This window comes from Alosa pseudoharengus, unplaced genomic scaffold, assembly GCF_046254945.1.
Source record: "Alosa pseudoharengus isolate Yale_2024_CS ecotype anadromous, Long Island Sound unplaced genomic scaffold, YU_APseudo_1.1 YU_APseudo_1.1_scf_1, whole genome shotgun sequence".
Taxonomy (NCBI): Eukaryota; Metazoa; Chordata; class Actinopteri; order Clupeiformes; family Clupeidae; genus Alosa; species Alosa pseudoharengus.
Window position 1 is genome coordinate 46,177,367 of NW_027468564.1, and position 15,332 is coordinate 46,192,698.

A 15,332-nucleotide genomic window follows, 5' to 3' on the forward strand; every position below is an offset into this window, starting at 1 on the left:
TGTGGCTAGTTTTTGTGGTGTAAAGTTTGTTATCATAAAGACAAATATTGTTTCATTCACTAAGTCCTGCCAGTGAATTTTTGGCTTTGGTCACACACACAACACAACAGTGTGAGTTCTTATGTTCTCAGTATTTCATCAGATGTCTGTTAGTAAATTATCAAAACCTCGGGTGGATGGGTTTGCGCATGGACCCAGGCCAAGGTGCCTGACAGAGAGGGAACAGTCCTGGGAAATAGTGGGGCACTGCATCACTCTGATTCTGTTTAGAGTGTCTCTCTTTCTGTCTTCTTTCTCTCTTTCACTCTTCTTTCTCTCTTTCCGCCCTGTCTTTCAGTGTCTCCTTCCTCCCTTCTCCCTCTCTCTCTCTCTCTATCCCCCCAATGCCTGGCCTCTGTGGTCATGCCCAGCTGCCTCTGGTAAGAGTGTGTGAGAGAGAGAGAGTGAGAGAGAAAAAGAGAGCGAGAGAGCAGTTTCTTTCTGGCCTTTTCATTTCATTCCCGAATGCCTCTTCCCAGCCACTGACGGCCCTTTCAGCCCCGCACCGCATCTTGCCCCTCAGCCTCTCCCCAGTGGCTTTCTTCTCCCTGTGTGACTGGCGTTCTTTTTGATAACTGACCCCTCCTCATGTTATTGTGCGAACCCGCCATTGTATAACATGTTTCTTTATACAGGGGCCCACAAAGGGCCCATTTGATCAGGGGGTTACGGTGTGTGATCCCGAGAAATGCAACTACATGGTGGTAACCTTTGTTCGGAGCCAAAATGGTGGGCTGACCTCACTGGCTCTTAATGCCCTGGCCTGCCCTATTCAGGCCCCAGTCTCACTTGCTGAGCACATTGAATTCAGTGGCCTGTCACAGATATTGCTTCGCAGTTATCTGGGGCTTCGGCTTTTGCGGGGCTTCTTCTTTGGCTGGGGGATGAGGTTGGGGTTGGTGTGTTTTTTTTTTTTTTGGGAGGTGGGGGTAGAAGGGTGGTGGTTGACTGAAGCTAGGGGAACAAGACTAAAAAACATCAAAAAGAAAATCAAAACAGTAGCAGCAGCTAACCTATCAGCCGTCATCAATATATATATATATATATATGTCTGTGTATGTAACTGTCTATATGTGTGTGTGTGTGTGTGTGTGTGTGTGTACATGCATACATTCACTCTCAACATTGAGCTTCCCACTGGGGCTGCCTGTGTCAATACAAAGGCATTTGGTCCTGATCCTTTTGTTTTGTCCGTATTGCTCCGGGAGTCCTCATTTGGGTTCTGGCTTGCTGGCTTCCGCCCAGGCCTCCCAACCTGAATAGGTTCTTTAGAAATCCCCCAAAAAACGTCAAACCAGAGGAAAGGGGGAAAAAAAACAATCTCTTCAGACCTTTGAAAAAAAATTGTGTGGAAGAATAAGTGGCAAAGTAAATAATGTTTACCAAGGGGAATCTTTTTAGAAGAGCCTCGGAGTCTAGCTCTGTGGGTCAACTGAATGGACAAGAGTGAGGATGTCTCTTCCATGGTCTTCCTCTACCCCCGTCGCCCCGTCGAACGGCCACCTCCCAACCTCCCAAAGAAGTTCTCATGTCAAAACAATATGCACTTTAGTGAATTTAATACACTCTAAAATAAATATTTTCATCCTTTTAAAAGTATTTTACATTACATTTTTTTTTTTACAAATCTTGCAATAAAAATATATATATTCATATATGTATAAAACAGACAAACGTGTGGTAAGGCTAAATCTATTCCACAAATGATTGTGATTACATCCATCTATCGTGGTTCGTAGTGATTTATCCAGTCCATCAGCAGCTGCCATGTTTGCGTCTAATATTTAAATGAATATTGTGAAAATCTCCCACAGTTAGTTTATCGTGTCTTGGCCTAATAAGTCTCCTTAGCAGTGGAGTTGAAACCACCCACTGAAAGGCACATTCAGTCCAGTACCATAGTTTCTCCAGGAAGTCTTTCCCATTAACAGATTAAGGAAAAAAATGCATGTGTGCATCATTTCAAGGTTTTCTGTCTTTTTAAAAAAAACAAAATCCTTATAAGTGTATGAGGTGAGAATAACTCTTGCAATTAGATAGCAACTTAATTAGATATATTCCAGTATTTAGAACATAAAGAAACACTACAAAAGTATTCTCGAACATTGAAAAGCAAAGCCCTCTTAAGAGCACTCTCTCTCTGTGAGTCCACCCCACCCCCCACCCCACCCCTACAAGTTCACAGCCTGGAGCACTGTCCACTGTGGTCCTCCTCTTCCTCCTCTACCGGTTGACAGCCTGCTGCTGTTGGCGGCCCTGTTTAGTCCTTCGGCCGACGGTGTAGGGGATTAGGTCGAAGGGCCTCCTCTCGGTGAGGAGGTGTCCGCGGGGCAGCCGCTTCATGAAGTGCGCCTCCCGCTGGTGCTGCTGGGTGCGCGAGGCCTTGCGCGGTCGGCCCTTGCGCGTGAAGGCCATGTACCAGCCCTTGTACTTGGCGTTCTGCAGCGCCGTGTAGTTGTTCTCCAACACGATCTCCGTAAAGATGCAGTCGCGGCCGTGGCCCTTTTTCTATGTGTGGGGAGAGAGAGAGAGATGGACAGAGAGAGAGAGACAGAGAGAGAGAGAGAGAGGGGCAGGTCTGAGTGTGTTTCCGAGTGGGGTTAAATGACTCACTGGGTTAGTCCCCTTTCGATGTCTGTTGACTCATTTAAGTTATTCAGCCTTGAAGGGAATCACAAATCTGTTGGCCATCTGATCGATAAATTACAAGTGCAAAACTGTTCAAGGAGGAAGGCAATGGATATTGTGTGATGTTCATTAAAATAGGCTTTAAAAAGGCACCTGCTGCAACAAGACTTCATTGTAATTGATCTTGAGAGAGAAATCGTAAAAAGGCTTAGTGTCTCACCCTTCCAATAAGCTTTCCTTTCTTGTTCATACAGATGTAGTATCCTGTCCTTGCTCCTTTGATACGAATCCGACTCCCAAACGAGTCAGTCTCCACAATGAGCTTGGCTGGTAACAAGCAAATAATAAGGAAACATTCTGTTAGAAAACAAACAAAAAAAAAAAATAACAAAAAAACTGCTTCCCAGAAGGCTTTGCGTTAGTTTGGTAACAAGTTGTGTCTAGGCATGGCTAACTTGCACTTGCACTCAAAGCCTCTCAAGCTGCACGCAAATCAATCAGACGAGGTGTGTGTGCGAGTGTGTGCGCTTATGTGCATGTGTGCGTTTATGTGTGTATGTGTGTGTGCGCTTATGTGTGTGTGCGTGCGTGCGTGCATGTTTGTATGTGTGCGTGCATGCATGTTTGTGTGTGTGTGTGTGTGTGTGTGTGGACAGCAGAAGCCACCAGTGTGCAGCAGTGGTCAGACTTGGAGCTGAAACAGAAAAGACACCCACATATGACATACAGCTTAGAGTTGTGGCCTGTCATCTTTGGAATTTCTGCCTGCCTGCCTGAATGTGTGTATGTGTGTGTGTGTGGTGTGTGTGTGTGTGTGTTGTTGTGTGTGTGGTGTGTCAGAGCCAGTTTGCCTTTGTGTGCATGACTGTAAGTATGAGGGAGTGTATGTGTGCGTGTGAGACTATGAAAGTGAATGGTGCATAATGTGTCTAGAAGTTACAGAGCGAGCAAAACACGTTGTAAGTGTGTGTGTGTGTGTGTGTTTTTCTGTGGGAATTGGGGAGGGGGGGGGGGTTATGAAATATATTTTGAAGTTGTTGCACAATTCAACATATAATACAATTCAACTATGATAAACATATATTGAAGCCAACATCACTTAAGAAGCATAAAATGACCAAAAAAACTCTCAATTTACATCTGATCAAATGCAAAATTTAAATGCATAGTTCACTCTACAACAAATGTTCAGTTTTTGGCCAAATATGGAATTGCATATATAAATGCACATGGACTGTTTTCTTCATGCAGTGTTTGATATCTGGACTGCACACCTAATTTTCTGGTGGGCCCATATCATTATTTTCTAAAGAATCATGGGTAAGGAACATGTTTCAAGTCCAAATATTACAAGTCGTATATCAATCCTTCAAGCTCATACAGACAGCTATTAAGGAAATGTTAACTGGGGTGAAGAGGTAAGATTAATCCTAATAGTTTTTCCAGAAGCATTGCTTTCTACTGACATCAGCCAGTCATCAATATAACAGAGAATATAAAAAACATTTTAAATGTTGGTTTCTCCCTCCCTCTCATTGTAACTGAACATTCAAAGCATTAAACATAAAGCCGGCGAGCATTGTTCACAGGACAATCCATAATCAACCGCAATGTTGGAACATCTTTGGGCAAACATAAAACAGCCGCAGTGCGGGAGAAACGCAAACATGTCTTGGTTTGAATAAGCCTACCAAACATTTAGTTTTTTAACTTTAAAAGCCACTTAATTTGAAACGCATCAACATAGACATGCAATTAGTCCATATATCCTGCCTTTTAAGTTTGTGTTTAAGGTATTTGGAAGACGCATTTGTCCAAAGCGACGCACAGTATGTAAACACTAGGCTACTCTACATTTTTTAAAATTAGCTATATTAAAAGAACTTGCACCATTATAGAATAGATGAATACATGCAGGCGCGTGCAACTCACCGTGGGTATCTCCGTCCTCGCCGTTGGCATTGACCCTTTTGTTTCCCAGCACCTGTACATGCTTGCCACTTGTCCGACTGTAGAGCTGATACGTTCTGGTCAGTCTTCGGCTCATTCTGTCCGAAAGGCGACTTTGCTCATTGACGTGTTGCTTAAAGTTTGGCGGGTGCTGTACAGAGATCTGTTCAAAGGAAAGCAACATTTGATGGATGGAGTAGACACTAAAACGCAACAGTTGTCAGTTGCATTTTAGTAGTAGGCTGCCAGTAGAACGAAGGAAAAGGTTAGCAGTGTAGCCTATTACTTATTTTATGTTATGTTTTTTTTTAGGCCTGCTTTGTTTCTGGTTATGAGATCAGATTTACCTGGACAAAAACATTTTAAAATCCAAGACACTCTGCTAATGTGAGGTGATGTCGAGAAACAAGCGAAAAGCTAACCTCTTGATGATCAGTGACAGGGCTAAGCAGGCAATGATGCTGGCCTCCTTATAATGACATGAGATGACATGCCTCTGATAGGTTGTTTTACCGCGAGTGACCTTTGACCCCTTGTCTCCCTGGACTATTTTCCCTTAACGATTCTTTTTTCAATGCAGCCATGCGCCACATCCAGATGTTATAACAATTAGGCCTACCATTTGAGTTTCGTTGTACCTCTTTTCAAGATGTTTGAATATTTGCCAAGTACTTAGGTAATAATGTGATGTTTGCATGGTTATAACACATTTATTGCGGCATAAGACCTTTTGAATAAATAACCTGACGTTCTGCCGTTATAACTCAATATTGCTCTTTTATTATTGACTGAAATATGGCGGCACTATAATTTAAGGGTCCAGCGCAAAATAATAGCATGGTTTCAGGCTGCAAGGCACGTACAGCATGGGAATATAAACCTACCTGTGTGTGGAAAGACAGCGCTATAAACTGCAGTAACCTGAAAGAGAAAACAGTTTTATTGCCAGAGATTAAATTTGCCTGTGTTTGCTATATTGTCGCTGAGTAAATAACCCAGATGTAGGCTAGGCTGTACATTTAGTTTCACTTACAGATAGCCTAATCCCGAATTTCTAAGCCTCATTTTGAAGTTTTACAAACTCTGTTCTGGCGCCCGCGGCATGGATGGCCCTGCATGAGTACGACTCCACTATAGGAAGGCCTTGGAAAAATAAAGTTCTTCCCGACGGGAATTAAGGAACAATTTATCTCCCTCTCCAACCAGAAATATGATGAATGTTCCGTTGTCAAATATGAGGAAGAGGACGGCTTGATAAAGCCTTGAGTTCGGCGTGGCATTCATGTAACAATTGCATCTCACGCTCCAAGGACGCTTTCGTCAACTCCAGGAGAGGGCAAGCAACTGTTTAATCCTCTTGAAAATACGGAACGGAAATCGCGCATCTTCGAAATGTCATTGCTGTACATCCACACGTATCGCTGGAAGTAAAAGAGCGAGACAAAACCTGACATTAAAACGCACGCACTCTCCAACAGATGCTGCACATGGAGTTGACTTCAGTGAACATCCAAACTGGTAAGACGCGCGTATTTTTTATGGGGATAAATTAATTTAGTCTAAGTAACTATGTGTCCTCCACAAACCAAGCAAAGAGGTGTTCAAGTGCCTTACTACTGTTCCCAAATGTCCGTCAATGTTGCGTTTTTTTCTTTTCTTTTTAATCCTAATAGCCCCTGTTAGATGTAAGCAAGGAGAGACTGTGAGCTCGCTTCCATCTGCGGGATTCTCGTCTAACCGCGGATCATCCTCCTCTGCTTACACGTGTATTCCTTGAAATAACTGAGGACTAGGCTCGTGTTGCTCCAAAATACCGGCTGAGGCTCCAGCCACATTTCAGGTCCTTGGCTCGGCTATGCCTAGAAGGCTGGTTTATACACTCCTACGCGACAGCGGGTGGAGCTTGTGTGGGATGCGCAAGTTTGCAACGACAGGACAAATGTGCCCCCTGTACTGATAATGCGAATATAATAGCTTCCACTTCATTTTGTATCATTCAGATGTTGTCATCGACCGCCGAAGTTCACCGTCTGCCTCCCCACAGCAATAATTTATTCTATTAGGCCTATAGATGTGAATTCATCAGGTATGGTATAACCATATGCGTAGGAAGAGAAATCCCCATTGCATCATGATTGACGTATAGTTGTTTTCAAAGGTTTATAGCAAGAGCGTTTTCTTTTAACCCTTGTAAGGTGTTCATATTTTTGTTACTCAGCCAATGTTTCTGGTGGACCCACTACATTATTAGACTTTTAAATCAATACAGCCATAACAATGTATGTAAAATACTTAACAGATGTTTACTTTAACGTGCGTGTGTGTGTGTGCGCGCGCCCGTGCGCATCCTAACTGGCCCTGCTGCTGTGTGTCTCTGTGTCTCTGTGTGTCTCTGTGTGTGTGTGTGTGTGTCTCTGTGTGTGTGTGTGTGTGTGTGTGTGTGTGTGTGTGTGTGTGTGTGGGAATGTTGCATTACTAATGATATCATATGGTACATCATTACTAATGATATATTATGGTTCATATTTGCCATTTACCCCTCTGAGATCACATTTATGATCATATGATCATTTTCGTTTTTTGTGAGAAAACGAGGAAATTCAATTATAAAAAGCTAAAAAAATAGAAACAATATTTTTGATCATTATTGGTGCTTATTTATTAGAATTAAATCAGAACAGGTGAAAGTGCTTAAAATGTAACAATTTTGTTACTTTGTCTGGGAATAGCGGGTGCAGAAAGACAACATTCCCACACACACACACACACACACACACAGACACACACAGACACACAGAAACACACGGCAGCAGGGTCAGTTAGGATGAGGACACAGTTACAGAGCATCTACAATTCTTACACTCGGGTCCAGTAGACCCGAACACCTCATATCCAATATGTGTAGGGGGGTGTACCGTGTGCAGTCATTAAAAATAAGTTGTTTTTTATGTTCTTCACAGAAAATGAGCCAATGAGTTTGAGTTGGAAGACATAATAAATAACATACCTGTATTTTAGCAAATATTGAAAATGGGTCCCACAGACCCAAACACCTTACAGGGTTTTTTTTTTTTTTTTAAAGAATGCTTTTAGTCAGCCATTATAGCCATTCTTAAACCTGATAGCAATTCAATAGTCTAAGTTTTTAAAGAAAAAAATCATCAGATGTTTTCTTAAAATGTCATATACATGAGAAAAACTTGCTCCTTTTATGAAACCAGCTGGCAATCCCAGGCAGGTTGTTTCATGGTCCTCATGGAGCAGGCTACTTTCAGTGTTAGCTTTTTCATGTTACATATGTTAGTAATATGTATTCCATGTGAATACATGATACATAATGGTTTTCACATTCAATATCCAGACTTTGGCTTTTGTTTGAAAGGGTCCTCAGCCACATTCTCTCACAAAAATGCCATGACATCTCTCTCTCTCTCTTTTTCTCTCTCTCTCTCTCGCTCTCTCTCTCTCTCCTGAGAGTAACAATTACATTTATTAGGCACATGGCAAAGCCTGGGAGAGCCTGTCAGAGAAAGTGCAATATAGTTTTCGTACATAAACCATGACAGCGTTATTTTCTTGCTATTCAACAACATTCTCTTCAAGTATGCAAAATCCATAGGCGTGCCGTGCATCCTCTGGAAAACGTTAATTTGGAACTGATTAATTCCATTCATGGGAAAACAGGCCCGCAAGTGAATTGCTATTACTTATCAATGCTAAGACTTACTGAAAGCTAACGGCACCTTTCTTTGAAGTTCAACTCCGCGGTGAGCTATGGAGCAGCTGCTCTGTGCAGAAACACAATTATCTTTAGCCTTTCAATGCGTCGCTATAAATCAGTCACTCTGGTCAGTGCGAGGGATTTAGAGGGTGAGAATGTACCTGCCTTATGAGATCCAGTGGGACAGTGAAACAATTGCTTTTGCCACCTGGAATAATTCACTTCTAATGCTGCACTGCAACGCCAGACCCTTCTCTTTGAGGAGGAGATGGAGGTGTGTGTGTGTGTGTGTGTGTGTGTGTGTGTGTGTGTGTGTGTTTGTGTCTGTGAGAGAGAGAGAGAGAGAGAGAGAGAGAGAGAGAGAGAGAGGAGGTTTTGGCTATGTGTGTGTGTGCGTGTGTGCTTGTGTTAGGACGACACATACTGTGTGTGTGTGTGTGTGTGTGTGTGAGAGAGAGAGGAGGGTCTGGCTATGTGTGTGTGTGTGTGTGTGTGTGTGTGCGTGTGTGTGTGTGTGTGTGTGTGTTTGTGTGTGTGTGTGAGAGAGAGAGAGAGATAGAGGAGGGTTTGTCTGTGTGTGTGTGTGTGTGTGTGTGCGCTATAAAGTCTAAAACCCAAATGCAAAGTATTGATTCAATGTCACTGTGTTTGAGTGTTTTAAGTGGTAATCCTCACAGTGCGTTCACAAAGCGAGGCAGATAAATCTAGGCTACATCCACAACTTGAGGACCATATGGCAAAATCTGTGGCAATGGAGGACAGGTGGAGATCGAAGTGGACACAGAATACTCAAGTTACTGCGGAAAAGTCTAGACATTCCTCTGCCGTTTGGTCAGTCCTCTCATCCACTCCATGTATTGTCAATCAGAACTCATTATTCTGTTTTGGACTGTTACACGTAATATATAGGCATCATAAATGTTGATGTATCATGTCATTATATGTCACATAGCATGGGATCTCTCTTCATCCCTTTTAAAGCCTTTATTTCTGCACACTAGGATGGGATAGTCCTCTCTTGTCCCAACGACCAGCCGGCCATCTGTAATTTAAGGGGCAATTTCCTATGGGATTACTACCACTCATTAGTTTAAAAAGTAGCCTTCTCACAGAGCTCTAAAGTCATTTCGATGTTGTTAAGTGCAGAGTGTGAAACCATCGCTGGCGTTTAATCAAGAGTAGAGAAATAATAACTTTCCCACAAGAACAGAAAGCGTCCGAGCTTAAAGAGAGTGCGCCATGTTGTGGTTCGCACACATCGCCCGCAAAGCAGTTTGATGCGGTCGCCCCCAAAACCAGACAGTGGCACTTTAAATATTTGAAAAGTTCTGGACCATGTGCGCGCAGCCACCACGTTTTTATGCCCCATAATCAAGTGGTGGAGAACTTCTCTGGCTTAATGGACAGGCTCTGGTCACCAGGTCCTCTGTCTAGAGTTCCAAAGAGAGAGAGAGAGAGAGTGTGTGTGTGTGTGTGTGTGTGAGGGAGAGAGAGAGAGAGGGAGAGGGAGAGAGTGGGTGAGGAAAGGAGAGAGAGTGAGTGAGAAGGGGTGAGAGAGAGAGAGGGTGAAAGAAAGCGGGTGAGAGAGAGAGAGAGAGCACTCAGTCATCTGAAACCTTTCCAGTTTGTCTCCCTTGTTCGCCGCAATGAAAAATTTCTCCCAGGATCTTGAGCCGTCGCAGGCTGCTTTTCACATTTTGGGCCCCTCTCTCTCTCTCTCTTAATACGTTGGCTGGTATCATTCCGGTGTGAAAACAGCATCACTGGAGGCTGTAAAGAAGAAGCAGCAGCAGGAGGAGAAGAAGAAGGAGAAGAAGAAGAAGAAGAAGAAGAAGAAGAAAGGAGAAGGAGAGGGAAAAAAATGACAGCAGATGAAAAAACGCTTGGCTACCAGGCCTCAGGCTGGTTATTCTTAGTCGGGGAGTGACTAAATGTCTGAAACTTCTATGGGTAGACTCGATCTCAAGAGGGACAATTCCCCCACTGCCTAATGCAGGGCATAAAATTACTCTCTGCCTAAAGGCTGGGCCAATGGAAAGGTAGACACTATAGAGGTGGCTTAAAAATATAGGAGTGGGGGGAAAAACAGTGTGTCCCTAATGGAAAAGAATACGTGGGAATTGATTCTCAATGTCATCTTTTAAGCCGGGCCGGCGTCGAGCTGTGCTTCTTACTGAACATTATGAGGTTTCCAGCAGCCAACACAGGTGAAGTTTCTCCACGGTTTGCCTCTGCACACTTTGCTGCGTTTGTTGGATCCCATTCCAGCTGGCCGACTTCTCCCTGCCACCACACCAGCAATCACACATGAGATAAATGCTTCACTGACTTCTGGCACATTTCCCACAGCATTCAAACTGGCTCAGGTAACACTGTTACTTAAAAAAACCCTACTGAGGTTGAGAAGTATTGTCCGGTCTCGTTTCTCCCCTTCCTATCCAAAGTTATCGAAAGGGCGGTCTCCAAACAGGTCTCAGAAATCCTCCCAACGGAATAACCTCCTCAATCCAAACCCAATTCAAGAGCAGCCACTACACCAAAGCGGAGCATCAAGGGCACATGACTTTCTGGTTTGAATCCTACCTCAGGGAGTGTTCGCGCAACAAATCTTGGTTAGGACAGCTTTCCGCATCTCGTATAGGGCCCCATCTCTTTGCCATTCACCCCACCTCCTTGGATCGGATTATCCGCTCTCAAATGATACAGATGATACATAACTCTATATCATTACCACCAGACGACCCCCGGTCTCTGAATGTCTCTCAGATATCCTCACGGATGAAGGAACATCACCCCTCAGCTGCTAAGGTTGCGAGAAACGTTTGGTGTCAAGCTCGATGACCAACTGACCTACTCTGATCATTTTACCTCATTCGCCCAGTCGTGTCGCTTTACATTGTTCAGTATTTAAAAAAGAAAAACCATCAGACTGTACCTAACTCAATATGCTACCCAACTCCTGGTACAAGCCATGGTTATTTCACACTTCAACTACTGTAACACCCTTCTAAACGCGGCTGCATGTCTGGTCTTCAATCAACCCAAAGGGCCATGCTACCCCACTGGTCAGCACACCCAACACACTTCACTTGTACTTACCATGCATGTTCTTCCCTATCCTGTCTATCCCTCTTATCTACATCCCTGACTTAACTTGACTCTGAACTGACTCTCTACAGCAAGTCTTATATAAGGTAGTGCTTATTACTAAAAACTTGTCATCTATTCGCACTGTACCTTGACTGTTCTCTATGTGTAGTTGCTTTGGACAAAATGAATGAACATAAATGTTAATGAAGGAACACCAAGGCATTGGTCACAAGACACACTGCAAAAACTGCTTATCTAACCAAGTGCTATTATTCTTATAAGTCAAACTCTTATTAAATTAAGTCAAGATGATCTTGATTACGAGATGATTACGAGAGAGCGCTAGGTAAGTCTCTTTACACTAAAGACAATACCAACTATATTTGAATAAGATTAATAACACTTAGTTAGATTAATTGTTTTGCAGTGTAGCTGTTTAATGGTGTAAATGGGGATATCTAAGCCTTTGGCAAAACCTTAACAGTACTACTTGCTACTTAACTGCTAAGGCTCAAAGAAATGGAACAACATACAGACTAAGAGACAGACACATACAAACATAGCCTACATATACAGTACATACATATCGTAACGTCACATATTACCAACCGTCCCGTATTTCCAACCTCTTACGTGTATGTGTCACTTACTATTAATTTTTATACAAACCAAAATGGCGAATTCCTAAAGAAACACAAGCACCCACACCATAAGTGTATCTAAATTAGCTATGTACCAAACATTACATTTTACCGTGACTCGAAGAGTTCTTGTAAGGCTGAGTGTACAAATCAGCTTGGAGCTCCAGTGGAATTTTGAATTGTGACGAGAATTCTCGGGCTAACCGTTGTGCCGTGAGAAAGGTTGGGAATAGGAACCCACCAGCCCAGCACTAAACTCATGGTAAACAAAATCGGATATTTCAGGCAGTAAAAGCCCCGGTAAGAACCAAACTAGATTTTGTTCAAATCTACACACCTATGGCTACTGAAAAATGTAATGTTCATTTATCAAATGTTATTTTGAAGTATTAAAAAACATTGTTGTTTTAGAATTTTCGAACGAAATGGTTGGTAATTAGTATGTTTACGATACTTACATGCATGCATACATTTGACATATTTATGAATTCTGAAAATCAAGTCATACCACTAAAATGTATTATTAAACTTTAGCAGGCTATTTTGTGCTTCAACATATTTGACACTTTTACATGCGTGTGGCGTGAGACCAAGTATGTAATTGAGTATATGACCAAGTAACACTCAAATGGGTTTGACAATGCACAACCCGCCAAGGGGACCCACCTCCGCCAGAGACCATCCCCCCCTGATCCCATCTTACACTGAGAGAGCTGCACGGGCCAGATCATTGGGTGGAGTAGGGCCCAGCAGCAGCAGCAGCAGCAGGCCTAATGATGGTGCAGGTGCCAATGGCCAAGGCAGTGACCTCATCTTTTGGAGGATGAGAGAGAGACTGAATTGGATGGAGGGATGGATGGGGCGAATAGACAGAGGGATAAGGGAGAAGAGAAACTACATTTCTGCGTGAAATATTTCAATGTTGAATTTATCTCAAACATTAAAAAGCTTTAAAATGCTCGTTGCTATTACATTTATTATGGAATTGATGAAGATGAGTTTGTATTCAATGGATGAATATGAAAATCGAATGAGAGAATAGAAAAAGAAAAAGGAAGAAGAAAAAAAAAAGAAGAGAGCACATTAGTGTCTTTGCAGACCTGAAGCGCAGGGACCGTCGGGTACAGAACCCCAGAGAGATGAACCTAATCCACAGCAGAACATATTCTGGAAATCCGAGCACTCAAGACGGCGTACACACACACACACACACACACACACACACACATGAAACCAGGGGCACGTCAGAGATTTTGAAGACTTCATCCTCTTCAAACCTTCTTCACAATAAGATCTTACAACCCTCTCTCGTCCCTCTCTCGTCCCTCTTCATCCCCCTCTCCGGTCCTCTCCTCCTCCTCCTCCTCCTCTTCCAAAAACACATCTGCGCTTCGCTTCCATACCACTCCACTCTGGTATTTGCAAGGAAATCTCTGCGAGGGGATTCTCTGCTCAACCTTAAAGTGAGGACGGTTTGTTAAAGGTCATCACCGGCTCTTTACTGTCCCGTCCCCACAGACTGCCGTGTTTCCCCTGACTTCAGTGCACTGAGGCTCCCCTGTTGTACAGAGCGTGATTTACAGTCTTGTAAACACATAGGAAGTAACATTGAAAATGGTTTAACAAAGTCAATAAAAGCAGACATCATTCCTGGTATTGGGGTGCGACCCCCCCCCCCCCCCCCCCCCACTAGTTCCTAGTCCTCTATTCTTTTCCCATTCCTCTCTCTCTCTTTCTCTCTCTTCATACATCTCTCACTCTTTTCTCTTTATCCCTTACTCTTCACTGTCTCTCTCTCTTTCTCTTTTCATGTCCCTGTCTCTCGGGTCACTCTCCCCTTTCTTGTCCTCTCTGTCTTGTTCTTCACCACTCTTTCTTTCTCTCTATCCCCCCCTAATTTCTCCCTACCCCCCCCCCCCCCCCCCCCCCCCACCCCCTGTTCCCTCTGCCCTGTTTTTCTCCTGTGTGGGGGTGTGTGGTGTGGTGGAGAGGTGAGGAGGGAGCGATAGCTTTTGCAGGCCTACCTGCAGCTCTGTTTTAGCCCCCCCCCCCCTCTCTCTCACTCTGTCTTTCTCTCTCTCTCTCACTCTGTCTTTCTCTCTCTCTCTCACTCTGTCTTTCTCTCTCTCTGTTTCATCTCAGCACAGGAAAGTGGCCCCTGGTGCCCAAACAGCTGTGTAGACCTGGGAGAGAGGGAGAGAGAGAGCACTGGGGAAGGAAAGAAAGAGGAGAGAAGAAAAGAAGGGGGGAATTCAATGGACCGTAGGGAATCATGGCTCTCCCTCTCTTTCTTTCTTTCCTTCTTTCTTCCTCTTTATGGTTCATTCTTTCTTTCTCATGCTGTTTCTGTCTCCTGTTTGGTACCAACACATCTCCGTCTTTCTGTGTCTGGGACGCTGTCTCTGTCTCACCATCTCTGTTTCTTGGCTAGTCTCTCATCCTCAACGCTCTCTCTCTCTCTCTATCCCTCTCTCTCTCCCTCTCTCTATTCCTCTCTCTCCCTCTCTATCTCTTTCTCGCTCTCTATCTCTCTCTCTCTTGTCTTCTGCTCACCTCTCTGTGTTTTTCTCTATCTGTTTCTGTTCTCTGCCTCCAACTCTCCCATTCTGTCATTTCTCTCCCTCCTCTTTGACTCTCTCTCTCTCTCTCTCTCTCTCTCTCTCTCTCTCTCGTCCCTCATGTCTCTTCACATGCTGAAAGTGGGCCACTGTATCCACTTTTACAGATATCCCCATCAATTCCATGCCAAAGCCTCCTACTTAAGTTTCTCTGTCTCTTTCTTTCTTTCTTTCTGTCTTTCTTTCTCTCTTTCTTTCTTTCTTTCTTTCTCTCTCTCTCCCAAACCTTTCTGTCTTTTGCTCACAGTGATTAGAGGGGAGTCCTCCCAGATCTCAGACTTCTGAAAGACGAGAGAGAAATACACATTTTGAAATGATCGGAGTGGTCCCGGGTGTGTCGTCAAAAAAAAAAAAAAAAAAAACGCACACACACACACACACACACACCACTGCATGTCGTTTCTGGATTTAAAATGCATTGGGCTCATCCAGCAGAATCTCATCACACAGAGAGGAGGGTTTTTTTGGGGTTGTTTTTTTTTGGGGGGGTGGGGTGTGTGTGGGAGGACAGGTGGGGGGTTGGGGGGCTTGTAGGGAATCCCACAGGCTTCCACTATATAGATTGAAAGCTCATACAACACGTAACACAAATACAATACAATAGCTGGGCCTATGCCGGCCCAGTCATTCTTAAGCCATTCTACA

At 43.6% G+C, this 15,332-nt stretch overlaps 1 protein-coding gene across 1 annotated transcript; it reads right to left on the reverse strand.

Moving 5' to 3' along the window:
• Positions 1 to 2,262: 2,262 nt before the first annotated feature.
• fgf8b (fibroblast growth factor 8b) lies at positions 2,263 to 5,682 on the reverse strand (the record flags this gene model as incomplete). The annotated part of the gene is made up of 5 exons (XM_076280389.1): positions 2,263 to 2,547; positions 2,888 to 2,994; positions 4,600 to 4,780; positions 5,502 to 5,538; positions 5,651 to 5,682. Coding segments are annotated over 5 exons (642 nt in total), but the record flags the coding sequence as incomplete, so codon positions are not given.
• Between the last annotated feature and the right edge of the window lie 9,650 nt (positions 5,683 to 15,332).